General features: G+C 33.2%; 1 protein-coding gene across 2 annotated transcripts; it reads right to left on the bottom strand.

The window, feature by feature from the left end:
- Positions 1–2,823: 2,823 nt before the first annotated feature.
- On the bottom strand, positions 2,824–10,753 carry LOC147612467 (patatin-like protein 5). 2 transcript variants are annotated; one of them, XM_086783076.1, is made up of 8 exons: positions 10,423–10,753; positions 9,301–9,482; positions 7,141–7,312; positions 6,473–6,634; positions 6,219–6,296; positions 4,365–4,586; positions 4,067–4,242; positions 2,824–3,032 (listed from the first exon to the last, which is right to left on the bottom strand). In XM_086783076.1, exons 1-8 carry the CDS (start codon positions 10,561–10,563, stop codon positions 2,966–2,968), a joined length of 1,200 nt encoding a protein of 399 aa, XP_086639202.1. In that variant the 5' UTR covers positions 10,564–10,753; the 3' UTR covers positions 2,824–2,965. The 2 variants fall into 2 exon arrangements, with proteins under 2 accessions (XP_086639202.1, XP_086639203.1); XM_086783077.1 differs by lacking the exon at positions 2,824–3,032 and having other exon boundaries at positions 4,074–4,235.
- Between the last annotated feature and the right edge of the window lie 3,488 nt (positions 10,754–14,241).

Below are 14,241 nucleotides of genomic sequence, written 5' to 3'. Positions count from 1 at the left end.
TCCGATACCGAATGAACAGTACTTTGATACCGCCCCCGACGGGCTAAGATTCCCCAATGGGAAATGTAAATATGTTCCTCCTCACGTGAACATATTCCAATAATTACAAAATGCTGTTCGATCTCACCCAAATGACTATTTAGTTTAGGTTCGAATCCTTTTACTCCAGGATCCCAAGGCATTCAAAACATTGCTATTCATAGTAACAATAATAATTATGATTGCTTTTTCTCTTTCAAACCGATTATAAAGGATTCAGTCTCACCAGTTGGACAATTGAAGTAATATCCTAATTGTTTTTTTAAAAAGTATTAATCACAAGTCAAGGCTCTTAGTCTTTACAAGAATGACTATAAAGTATCTCGTTAGTGCAACTATAAGAAAGATGTGAAAGAAAATAAATAGAAATCCAAAAATCAAATTTGGCCCCCATATGTCATTATATACTAATCACAATCTTTGCACTTTCATGTACTAACCATAATCTTTACACTTTCATGCAATTCATAATTATTTGACCTCTAAATTTCACTAATCTGAACTCCCATGTCCACTAAAATCCTCCTCATCCATGTTGCTTCACCAAGCAGTGAAATAAGTTGTCTTGTACTCAGCTTCTATAGAAGAAAAAGGCACTATAGGCTGCTTCTTGTGCTGGTCCAAGTGAAAGCATTAGACCCAAGCAAAAAACAATATCCAGGAGCTGATACCTTCGAATCACAATCTCCTACCCAATCTAAATCATAGTAACCTATAAGAGTGTCACCTGCACTGTAAGTTATGCCATACTCAAGAGTACCTATGATGTACCTAAGTACTCTCATCCCTTGCTTCCCCAATGACTCTGTGGCTTGTTGGAAAACCTGTTTAAAACACCAATGAAGTTGATATATCAAGTCTAGTGTTAGTGAGAAAAATCAAACTCCCCACCAGGTTCCTGTACTTCTTGATCTCTAAACTCCCGTACTAATGGTGAAAAATCTTCTACAAAAAGCTTCAAATTCACCTCCCTAAGTGTTGACACAAGTTTACAGTCGGTCATCCCAAATCCTATGTTAATCTCCCAAGCATACTTCTACTATGATATGAAGATCTTTCTTGACTCCTACCAGATCTCAATCCCCAAAAAAAAATGCATAAGACCCAAGTCTGTCATCTCAAAGTCACGATCTCGACAACATATCCATTATCTACTAAATCAATTCTTCATTGTCACCTGTGATGTTTGAGTTATCTACATACAAGACAACCAAATAAATCTTGTCATGCCTTTTTAGAACATATAAGTTAGCATCAAAAAAACTTCTAGTAAACCCAATCCTTTTGAAAGGTGGTCTATCCTATGATGATCACACACATCACTACTATATATATCATCGCCAACATCATGTATGTGTATGTCATCATGTGTGCATGTATCACTCTCATCATGTGTATATGTGTCATGATGTACACGTGTATCACTATAATCATGTGCGCGCATGTGTGATAAAACATCATATATATGTGTGTATAATACATCATCATCATGATTTGAATCTATGCGACGGTGTCAACTGCGTCCTTAGGAACCTAATCATGGCGGCTCAAGATTGTGGGACACTCATATAAGTGGCCAAAGAAAGAATCATTCCATGCGAACAATGTCAAACCCTCCATGTGAAAGTAGCCAAGAAATGTAGCAAAGAAGTCACCATGTATGGACGATCTGGACCATTTGGCATGAATCTCCTCCTCGTCATCAAACAAATGCCTTTGATGGCTAGGCACAAAACTCTCAAGCTCAAACAACCAGCCACCCATGACATGAATATGCCACCTTGAATTATCAGCACATCGAGGCTTAGACCTCTAGATCCCGACTCATCGAATTCCCGACTCATCATATGAGCTCTAGATCCAACTCATCGAGCCTCATCATCGAGAGGAGCCCTTCATCCTTTCCATTTGAACCTGGGGGTCATATGATTCATGTATGGGTTTTCCGCTACATTGACATTCAGCCCCATGGATGTGACTTTTGGCTTTTGTACATAGCCACTTGTATATCTCTTTTCTTTGTGCATGACCACCCTTTGATTTGGAGGATGAAATCATTATAGGAGGGGATGGTTTGTAATGAACCAACACAGATTTAGATTAGGTTTAGGACCTTGGTCATGGGCTCAAGTATAAAAGGGGGCTCATGGACTACTATTGTAGCTTTTTTGACACCTTTTGATATCTTTTGACATTATTCATCATGATTCTTGGAGCCTCATGGCTTTCAACCTTGGCTTGTGGTTCTGTCCTTTGGTGAAAAGCTAAATCACTTAGGCATTATGCATGATTTCTTGCTAATTGTATGTTAATCAACATAATTATTATCCTTAATCTCAACTTATAATCACTCCATTTCAGTTGTTTAGCTTTGACTACTACTGATATTTCTTATTAAATCCTTGCATCTTGGTGGACCTAGAAAACCCAAGGTTGTTTAGGCACTTACACAGGCCTTGCATTCTTGAAGTAGAGTGTACAAGGTTGCACCCCTTTATTTGTGAGCTAGTCCCTAGCGTGAAGCATTGTCAGTGTATGCTACCGATGTGATCTTGAACAAAACCTCCATAAATCAATCATGACCATATTGGTGACACATGACCCTAACCAATGCCAAAATGATTCCATATGTGCATGTACTTAGACATGTCTTATCATAAAAATATCTTTACAAACCAAAGTGAATTAGAACTCAAGTATCATAAATGATTAGGGTGGAACATTGATTTTTTAATTTGGGAGGAGGGGAGAGAATAACAACTAGTACTTTTGTATGCTTATGAATTGAGAAGAAATTACTATATCTTTTCCTTTATTTAAATAGTGAAGAAATTTAAGGGTTTCATCAACTAGTTATTTTCACCATATATAAAATTTCTTCTGAAAGATAAACCATTATTCACAATAAATCATACACGTGTTGAGTTTATCTCTTTTGTTTTTCTTTTAAGTGACGTCTTGCTTGACACTCTCCAGCTAACTCTTTTGCAAACCTGTGCAAAGGAAAATGAAAAAGGTTATCTTACTTTAAATTGGCAATTCAAGCTAAAAGGTAGTAATATTAGGACATTATAATCTTAGAGATATCATTATCCATATTTCCTATTATGTTTATACTATATGCATTCAAATATGTTTATACTATATGCATTCAAATATGCCCATGGTTGAATGTCAAAATAAATGTTTCATAACTATTTAAAAAAAATAAAAATATAATGCTCAATATCACTAATTAGGATGAAAATCCCAATTCTCTCTTTATTTAATATTGGCCAATTTACACCAATACATTAGTTTATTTTACATAAATATGTTTATCCAAGAGAGAGATCGAGAATAACAAAACTTTACATTTCAAAAGTACGTAAGATTTCCAAAGTTAATGAGATCCTCACAAACTTCCAATTACCAAAGTCTATATATTTTTCCAAACTTGCTAATATTAAGGCTTTCATATTTATTTAGAATGTTAATTGGTCTCCAAATATACTTGTGTGTAAACTATTTTTAGTGCTATATATCTCTAAATATATTTAAATGTTCTTAAACTACTTACTCAAACCTTTTTGAACTTCTATATATATCTAAATATATTTACATCCTTAAACTACTCACTCAAATCCTCTTGAATTGCTATAAGAAAATAATTAAAATATTGAAAAAATAACTGATTGAAATATAGAGAAGTATTCGCCGCCATGATTTGAGCAAAATAATGAAAATGACTAAATCTTATAAGAATGTAGAGATGTGCTTAACCACCATAATTTAATAAATGTTAATAATTATAAAAGAGCTCACTCCCATAATTTAATGAATATAAATATTTATAAAAGGCTACAATGTTATAAATTTGTTGACAATGGTTCTTTCAAAAACCCCTTTGAGTGCATGTGTTGGATGGAGTTTTTTCAAAGTGACCACACCTCTGATCTTTACTCTTTTTCAAAAAATGAGATGTTGTGAGAGGGGGGGGGGTGAGGTGCATGCAAAGAGAAAAGGCAAAAGAGTATGCCATGCTAACCTAATGAGAGCCTCTTTATTTGTTCCTCGATGAGGTCGTGCAATGTATTTTCCAGTGTCTATGTCTGGGCTCTTTACCTCCGTGTCCAAGAGTCTATCACCAATGTCTTTTAAACTTTGTATGTTGTCTTTTTTGAAATTATCAATAGATGTCACTTCTCCTGAAAGATCTAAAGCCTGCCACAACTTTGGTTATCATTTTGTAGAAATGTTTCAATAGTGCTTGCTAAATTATTTCACTCCAAACGAGTAGATAAATATACTTTGAAGTTTAGAGAGATTTGGAAAAAAAGTAATACCTGAATACGAAGATAATTTTGAGGGCATTGTTGGGTATGAAACAACACTGAGAGGTTGAAGTCCACCACATCTGCACTAGCTTCAGCCACGATGTCTAGCATGGGAGACTTTCCATTATTTAATATCCATGAAACAATTCCCCAACTTGATGCTTGCTTAGAATCATAAGATTCTGCAATGGTTCCCGTTCCAAGTGATAGAACCAACAAACTCTTGTAATCCTAAATGTAAGGAAACATTTTACAAGACTTATTAGAAGAGAAAATCAAAGCATTCTAGCATGCCCAACAAGGAAACAAATAGGGGCTATTATTAGCCCAATGGCTACTTTACAAGGTCCTCCAAAAATGGTGGGCTATCTTACAAGGAAAGTTTATGGGGTTTTTTTTTTAAATTACCCAAAGCTATAACTTTTGAGTGGGTTGGGAAATTAAAATCACTAGAAATTCACTATATGGTAGCACATAATTAAAAGATTTATCCCATGTTCTATAGTTTTTTTATACATTAAAAAATATATTCTTTAAGACATCTCTATTTATACTATGAAAATGGGATTTTATTTTTTACCCTCATAAACCCAATGAATCTTGGCAACACATGCATACTATTATATACTTTTGTATTCACACATTTTTCCTCTCTTTACTATACATGATATTTAGGAAGTCCATAATTTTATTGTAGCTAATTTGTCCACTAACCTATATAATTTTATTATTGCATTGGAATATATAGCTTACAACATGACTAATGCTATTTTGTTGAATTGTAAGTGTGAAATAATGTCAACATATGTTAATAACATCAAAGCATGCTGAATATGAATGTTTAGGAAGTTTATGTAATATGAAACTTGTGGTTAGATCTAGTTTTCTCATTATTGTTTGTGTTTAAAATAAGGCCCATGATAAAATAGGTTTCAAGATACTATGCTTGTTCTTTTTTAAGATAAGGCCCATGATAAAAATATGTTTCAAGATACTATGCTTGAACACTTCAATTCATACGTTCATATTATATATATAATATGAACACTTCAAGTCATATGTTCATATTATAAATATAATAAGAAATGTAATCTATTTTTATAGATGTTTTCAAGCAATATAACCAAAAGTAAAATGATTTAGAAATCTTTTTATCTAAGAATAGGTATTTAAGATAAAGGTTGAAGCTTATATATGATATATAAGTTATCATTGGGCTTGTTTACTTTGAAATTTATGGTTTAAAGTGGTGTATTATGTGCAAAAGTCTAAATCAACATGAAATTACAAGCTATGCGTGATTTCTCTAATTTTTCTCCTTTTTTATTTTTAAGTGAGAGGAAAGAAAAGAAAATGGGGATTGGGGGGTTTATGCGCATCTATAATAGGTTGTGACTCATCAAGGCCATGCATGTGGAAATATATAGGTCGAATGAAAATGATTTTCCTGTAAGTGTCCATATTTTTTAGTGCATTCCCTCGCATATGAAGAGTTCACATATGCATGAAACCAAGTTTTGCGGATAAAATCTCATCAACCATTAATGAATTTGATATCTATATATTCCAAGTACCAAATTATGTACTAAAGAGATTGAATCTCATGTGGATTTCTCACAACTAGTTAGCTAAAAAAATGCATGCATTACACATCTTATATCAAAATGTTTACCAAAATGTTTCAAAATGCATTGTAAACCTTCTTATATGTGATTTAGATTGTAAAATTTTTTTACATATCAATTTTTGTATAGTAAAAATTAAATTTCATTGTATGGCTTGCGAGATATAGATTGAAAAATACTAAAAACTCAAAAAGTTGTGTTTTAGTTTTTGAGGTTTTTAAAAAGAGTTGATTAGCACCTGAGTTACCATTCGCCCTGCAAAGTGAACATTTTTCTTGAAAATCTCCTTTTGCACATGTACAATGGAATGGTAGGTCTGATAAGATCAATTTCAAAAGATTGCTTATTACTTAGTTTCATTATGCATCTTTCTATGCATAGAATTTAAATTTAATGAAAACAACACTTTTAGAATAACGAAATTTCCATTATGCATCTTAGGTTTACCATATAATTTATCATTCAAATTATAATAAACTAGGAAAAGTTTACCGGATTGTTGATGCCCACTCCACCATCCACTAGATTGTAGGCTCTACGACCTCCCTTAGAAGTAGTTGTGTAGAATAAGGTAGGAGGAAAATATGTAGGAGCTGCTGAAGTGCCTCTCAAAACATCTCGTATAAATGCATTCTTGGATTCATCTTGTCTAGCCTGCACATAATCATAAAAATGTAATCCTAAAAATGTGCTCAATGTTCTATGTTACCAAGTTGTGTCAAGTCATTGTTGCTAATTCAAATCATCAATGTATGTCAACTCAATGCTAACTCAAAGAATCAAGGTATGTCAACTCAATGCTAGCGTAAATCATCAAACTTTTCCTTGAAAATATTAATCATCAAACAAGTGCACTTGATGATGCTATATTATACTAAAAGTTTCTTTATGTCTACATTATATTCCTTGATTATTATAGGTTAAAAACCTCTTGTACTCAATGTTTGTCTTTTTGCATCAAAGTCACTTTTCGAACACAACTTAACTTGGTACCAAACTTTAATCACAATTTATAGAAAAACGTATGTCTTTGATGAAAAAAGATTCCTAGCTTAGCAAGAAAAATCAAATTAAAACATATTCTACTATATCTTTATACACTACAATAATTCGACCTCACAAATTACATTTTGTGATAGTAACTAGTTGCTTTAAACAACCTCAGAAGTAGAGAAGTAAGTTGGTTCCATTAGTTTAATATCAAATGTGGGAATGACAAGCTCAATGAGTGTATCTTGCATCTTCATATCTTTGAAGTTATCTTGTAAGAGCCTCTCCAAACCATCAGCCTCATACTTTGGCCCCAACAGTGGTGAAATGAGAGGAATCTCCCTGAATATCAAAAATGCATATTTGAATGGTTATTATAGGATAATCTAGAAGAATGTTACGATTTGTACTTTTAACAAGAAAAGGAAGATAATATAGAAGTTATTAATTTCAATAAAGCATCAAGGCTTATAGTAGTCTTGCGACCTCATTCTCATCTAAATACATCAAGCATTAATGCATATTCAACTTGTCGACTTCTTTGATAATTTAATATCCACGACTAATGCAAATTTCAACAATAATCCACTTATAAAATTGTAAACATTGATTACATCAAATGGATAGAGAAAATGCTACAATCTATATGCAAAATGTCAATTTTGAATGTCATCTTTGATATTAATTTTTTCACTTGTTATCTCTTTGCAACAGAGTGGATTCACATGCACATTAACATGATAGTTTTTACTCTAAATAAACAATTCTTTTAAGGTTAGACAATTTCTATGTGCTATACCTATTGATAGCTTGTGCCTACTATTGTGAACTTGATTTAATGAGAAAATAACTATTTGATTCCAAAAATTCATAGTACACTTCTAATATGATGTGTTAACAACATATAGATGGTTTTAGCATGTACACATCTAATGAGGTAAGTGAGAGTCAAGCTAGTTGTATTTATATAATTTAAAAAAGAATGAGATGTAGCCAAGAAATAAAGCGGGGATCTAAAGAGCCAAGCCAAGTGCACTAACTTGATGTTAGTCTTTGACAATGGAAGATTACATCGCACAGGAAGAATATATTAGTGATAAACCAAAGCGTTGATGTGGCACATCATATTAAAATTCAATCCAACATAATGTGAAACATAAATATGGATGAAAAACATTAAGCATCAAAAGAGCAAAAATATTGGCGACGATGATAGTTGGCTACCTTGGACATTGAATTATGTGAGTCCACTTTAATGCATGGTTCCTCTAAAAATTTGTACAGTATGGTTATTTCTAGATAATAGATGTAGGAAAGTGCATGATTGACATATATTTCCAAGAGTGGTGACTCCTTTTTGTACTTTGTTGTGTGAGTGTAAGGCAAGCCTATTTTCAAGTTCTAAGGCTAATTATGCACAAAATCGGCAAGGTGCCTTTGACTAAAGGCAAAGAGAAAACCCTGAACAAATTATGCATAGTTAAGATATGATTATCATAACATTATCGCACCCTTAGAAGATTGTTTAGAATCAATTTAGTTGGATAAGAAGTAAATATTATGTCATGATATATCATTTGTAAAAATGACACTTGATTAGTGTATTGAATTGAATATTTAAGATTAGTAATTATGATTTATTGCCAGAAGTAGCAGTGTGGGTTTGTGACCAGGAAGGGGGAGGTCTTGGGTTCCTCGAAGGTATTCGGGCAGATCTGGGCCATAATCGTACTACCTTCGGGTGAGAGAACAAGTCGTTTTACGGGTGGGCACTCAAGTTGCTACTATAGAAGGATCTACTCAAGTGGGCATTCGAGTTGCTACTATAGAAGGATCTACTCAATAAAAGAGAATCCTCTTGGCACAAGACCTGATGTGAAGATCTGGCCCAAGAAAGAGATCATGGAGGAACAAATTCCTAAAGGATGCACTACTGAGTCTTTGCTTGTGGCTCGCTTGTTTTGCAGAGCTAGGTCTTGGAAACACTCATCTTTTTTTGGGAAGGAGGAGAGGTGGGATCAAATTTGTTTCTTACTTAATAGTGATCTATGTAATAGGATTTGAGTGGCCGTTGTAAAAAGTAGACTATTGTATATGTTTCTGTAAAGTTTATAAATATAATTATAATTATGTTTTTTTAAAGAGGGAGGGGGACTAGTCATGGAGCTTGATTAGCTGAAAAGCATTGAAATGATAAAGCTTGAGTAGTTTGTTGATTTAAAATCAAGTGTATAAAATGATTAAGGCTGATTTAAGATGAAGCATATGAAATAATTAAAGATTTAAGATAAAGCATATGAAATAATTAAGGGGAGTGGTGAGGGCTTAACGATCGTTTGACGAAGATGTTGGGGCCTTCTTGTGTGTAGAATTGCGTGGCGTCCTGTGCTTTGAAGCGCGGGCGGCCTTTCTCGTTTGAAATTGACAAGAGCCCCGCAATCAACCCCCCTGTGCTCGTCCCGGCTATCACGTCGAAATAATCTGCTATCCTTGCATCTGGACCGTCCAATATCTGCAAACACGTAATATGCCACTGATTTTCATCTATTACATATTAACGATGGACAACTAAGGCACAAGGAGAGGAGAGAAAAAAAAGAAATAAGAGGAAAAAATCACTTTGAGTGATCCTTTGTATTCTGGCTTCCATTTCTGTGTTTCGCTTCTTAAAGTCTTTTACATACCGCAGCAACGCGGGGGTTGAGTACTAGTGATTTTTATTGTTTATTATTGCTTGCCTATTAATGTTTATTATTGCTTGCTTATTATTGTTTTGCTGATATTTTAATGTATTGATTGATATTAATGGTGGGAGTTATTTAAATCATTAGATAAAGTGTGATTTAATTTTAAGTCATTATTTCAATTCTTCAATATATTAAAAGCTAGCAATTTGCAATTCCATTAAAGCATCCTATAATAATAATTAATTGATCTAATCCCTTCATCTTCACTAGCTTCACTTCTCATTTTTGCACACTTTTATCATAATTAACAATTAATTTTTCTCTTTTATTATCATCTTTGACATTGATATAAAGAAATAAAAAAACAAACCACGAATAATCAAAGGATATTTAAATTTAACAAGTGATTTTTGACCACCTAAATTATTGCCTTAATTTTTCAATTCTGTATTTGAGGGTAACAGCTTGAATCAAAGAGAGATCATCCATGATCCATGATTAATTATCAACCAAGAAATCAATTTAAAAAAAAAACTACCAACAATTTATTTTGCTACTATTACTCAAAAATCATAGATATTTGCAAAATCTGATAATTTAATAGAAAATTGCGTTAATTAGATAAACCGTTGATGTACTGGTAGCAACACATAATGGGCTTCTTAAAATGCGTTGATTAAATAAATCTTTTAGGTACTTAGCAAAACATAGATGGATTAATTAACAGAAACTGCAGGAAACGCAATTGAATTTCAATAAAATCACCTGAAGTTGTTCCTCTAAAAACTCAATGATTCTAGCAGGAATGAGACCGCGGATTCCTCCCCCATCAATGCTAAGGATTGTGACTCTCTTTCCGGCCAATTGGGTGGGTAGATCAGTGCTACTAATTGCTTCGTGATCCATGCTTAATGACGGTTCGGAAAACCGCAATTGATGTGTGAATTAGTCGCTAATGAGCAATCAGTCAGTTGCTGCTAATCAGTAAGCGGATGAGAGATTATATAATGTAAGCAAAAGATTAACGTGCAACGGAGAGCTGATTAAGGCATTCATGCAAGCTAACCAACGGCAACACGCTGCTTTTGAGTACACGTAGCCTTTTAGTTTATTCCAAAAAGCAAAAAAGCCTTTTATGCTTAATTTACCTCAATTAAGGGGATAAGCATATTTTCAGAAAATGAAATTGCACCTCAACCATTTTTTTATTTTTTATTTTCCCAATTATTTTGGCTTGGAAGAATGACTTGTTGTGCAAGTTATGAATCATGTCTTTTTCCTATAATTGCACATTATTTCCTTATTTTATAAGGCCCCTATCCCCATCACTTTACAAGATGCATTATCTTTTTTGCAAGGAAGAAATTAAAATTAAAAGGCACAACAATGTACAAGATGGCTCAGGCAGCATGAGAGCCCCAATGTCCACTCAAGCTAATCACTGCAACTTACACTTAGCCTCTACATAATTCCTCATCATGGATCACATAGGTCCTCACTACAACAAAAAGACATTCTGATCTTCTTTTCCTCATGTTCAGCTTCATCCATCTACAAGTCTCACATGAAATAACCTTAGCATTTTGCATTGAGTTCACCATGAATAATGCATACAATATTTACTATATGAAAGCTCACCCAAATTATGACATTAGATTCCCCTCGCTTTGAGATTTATTTTCCTACTTAATGTATTTAAGTTTTCACCAAAACTATGAGATTAGATTCTCCTATCATGAGATTTACTTTAACTAGTGTATCTAAAAATTTGACAAGAACTTTATGTGTGGCTTTGGGTCACCCTTCTCCATCATTTAAACATTTTCTTTCTAAACATCCCACATCTTGGACACATAGGCAAGCATCATCGTTAATCGCACATACCACAGTACCGCAAGGGGGTACCACCATCCAAATCAAAAAATAATCTTTAGCATGTTGTGTTAAGCTATAAAAAATATCATAGAAGAGATATATATGATCATTTATCTCTTACTAATCAATTATTTCCCTAAAGTGAAATGACATATCACATTCAAGTAGATTTTCAATGTGTAAGAAGCAACTCAATTTGTTTCATTAATTTGCATATCAATATCAATGAAAGAGGCCCATTGGTTCTCTTTTGTCCTTATTGTCTTGTAATTTAATAGTTGATTACAAAGATGTAGTGAAGCTTCATATATTCCCAACAAATGGGTGTCTATTAAACAATTTGAAAATGTAATCTTTCTTATTGGTTTTGCATTACTTCAAAAATATTTTTTGTAATGTAGTCATATTTCCACATTTAAAAGAAACAAGGTTTGGATTATTAAGTTTGAGAGATATTGACTCCTTATTTTATAGTTGCATCACTTATACAAAGAGGTTCACTTAATAGTGTAATAAAAAACCTCAAGAATCCTAAGTGACTCCACCTCTAAATGAAAATAGAAATGAGAACTTTCAAGTGCAGCTTTCACATTAGTTGTTTGAACTAGGTCTATCTTGATGAAAGCATGGATAGAATCCCGTAAAAATTTCTAACTAGATCATACACTTGTGTTTTTGTTTTGGGTAATGTAAAGCTCTAAATTTTTCATGGGGAGGTTGCTTAATTAACACACTTTTCTAACTAGATCATACATCTGTGTTTTTGTTTTGGGTAATGTAGAAGTTTAAATTTTTCATGGGGAAGTGTCGTAATAAACACACTATTACACATATTTTCTTTGGAAACATTCCTCCAAAAGGTCAAGTTTATCATTTTGAATCATTGGACTACCATAATTAATACACATTATCTGATATCTAAATTAAGCATATCTATTTGTGCTATTTATACAAATGCTATTTAGGTTGAAATACGTTGATGCAAAACCTTTTTGTTGATACTCATAGCATTCATCCTGGGCTAGTTAGGTTGAAATACGTTGATGCAAAACCTTTTTGTTGATACTCATAGCATTCATCCTGGGTAGATCTACTATGTCAGGGCAAAGAAGTAGACAAGGTTGAAATGTGTTGATGCAAAACCTTTATGTTGCTACTCATAGCATTAATCCTTAGTAGATCTACCATCTAAGGGCAAAGTAGTAGATAAGGGAGAGAATGGAAAGGAGGACCCATTAGCATCTCCCTCAATTGCTTTTTCTATATAGTAGCTTTTAGGTTGTTTTCTTTTACTGTTGTTAGTCTTGTGGCCATTTTTATACAACATTTTTGTGGATGTTATGATGTAAAAGTAAACTTATGTGATCTTTCCATTTTTCATATATTACTAGTTAGCCCATGCTTGGTTAGCTAATTTTAAGTAGACTTCCACCAAGATGTAAGATCTCAACTCTTTGCTATAATTTCCACCAATATTCGTGTATAAAGTCTTGATTAAAAACATCTCTTTGAAAGGTGGACTTCCCTTTGTGCCTTTAATCTCTAAACTAGATGATGAACATGACCTACTGGATTTCCACACGAGCACATAGCTCACTCAATTTTTTCTAATCTAAAAAATAGGATACAAATCATTTTATAAGCTCTTAAAAGAGAATCTCAAATCACAAGGTTCCTCCTATAATCTAACCACATCCCTATATCAAAGGGACTTTCTATAATTTAGGGGCACAAAGACATGGTTAATTTAAAGAGAGTTACCAAACAACCTCTCACTACTACAAATGTATTTTTAACCCTGGGATTCAAGAATCATTCCCATGTCACATAGACATATACATACAAATACTTAACCACACATATTTTGTGGAACTCTAACTTGATCAAGCATTCACATGAGCACATAGCCCACTCAATTTTTCCTAATCTAAAAAATAGGATACAAATCATTTTATAAGCTCTTAAAAGAGAATCTCGAATCACAAGGTTCCTCCTATAATCTAGCCACATCCCTATATCAAAGGGACTTTCTATAATTTAGGGGCACAAAGACACGGTTAATTTAAAGAGAGTTACCAAACAACCTTTCACTACTACAAATGTATTTTAACCCTGGGCTTCAAGAATCATTCCCATGTCACATAGACATATACACACAAATACTTAACCACACATATTTTGTGGAACTCTAACTTGATCAAGAATTCAACAATACAAGTGCTAGGCCAAGGATTCACGCAAGTGAGATATCCATTAGCTAATGATCTCTAAGGTTACAAAATTTCTTGGAGTCACACTGAGTTAAGGAATTCACAAAGTTGATGATGCTTGCTACAATACCCAAAGGTGATTTTAATGGAGCATAAAAGTATCTTGTTACATGTGAAAAAATGGTACTTAGAGGCCTCATTAAGATATCATGATTGACACACCCAATGAGGTTTAATGTAGGGTTGGCGGGTGTATGTTATCGAAGTGTAACGAGAAGTGCAATGCTTGATGCCTGTGCTTGATAACCTTAGCATTTTGCATTGAGTTTACCATGAATAATGGAATTAGATTCTCCTCACTTTGAGATTTACTTTCTTACTTAAGGTATTTTTGTTTCCTAGAATTTATGAAATTAGACTCTCCTCACTTTTGAGATTTAGTTTCCTACTTAAGGTATTTAAGTTTTCACTAGAATTTTTGACTTCACAATCAATAAAT

The sequence above is a fragment of the Cibotium barometz genome, chromosome 45 (assembly GCF_041138505.1).
Source record: "Cibotium barometz isolate CiBa-2024 chromosome 45, ASM4113850v1, whole genome shotgun sequence".
Lineage (NCBI taxonomy): Eukaryota > Viridiplantae > Streptophyta > Polypodiopsida > Cyatheales > Cibotiaceae > Cibotium > Cibotium barometz.
Note: the sequence above shows the minus strand (reverse complement) of the source record. Positions and strands in the feature narration are given on the sequence as shown.

What these genes read in the sequence shown, in the direction of transcription:
- LOC147612467 (XM_086783076.1), bottom strand. Translation starts at nt 10,563, where the DNA reads ATGGATCACGAAGCAATTAGTAGCACTGATCTACCCACCCAATTGGCC. An exon ending in CAGGGCGAATGGTAACTCAG is followed by an intron (nt 4,587 to 6,218) that starts GTGCTAATCAAC and finishes CCTTACATTTAG; the next exon opens with GATTACAAGAGTTTGTTGGT. An exon ending in AATAAAGAGGCTCTCATTAG is followed by an intron (nt 3,033 to 4,066) that starts GTTAGCATGGCA and finishes TCCTTTGCACAG; the next exon opens with GTTTGCAAAAGAGTTAGCTG.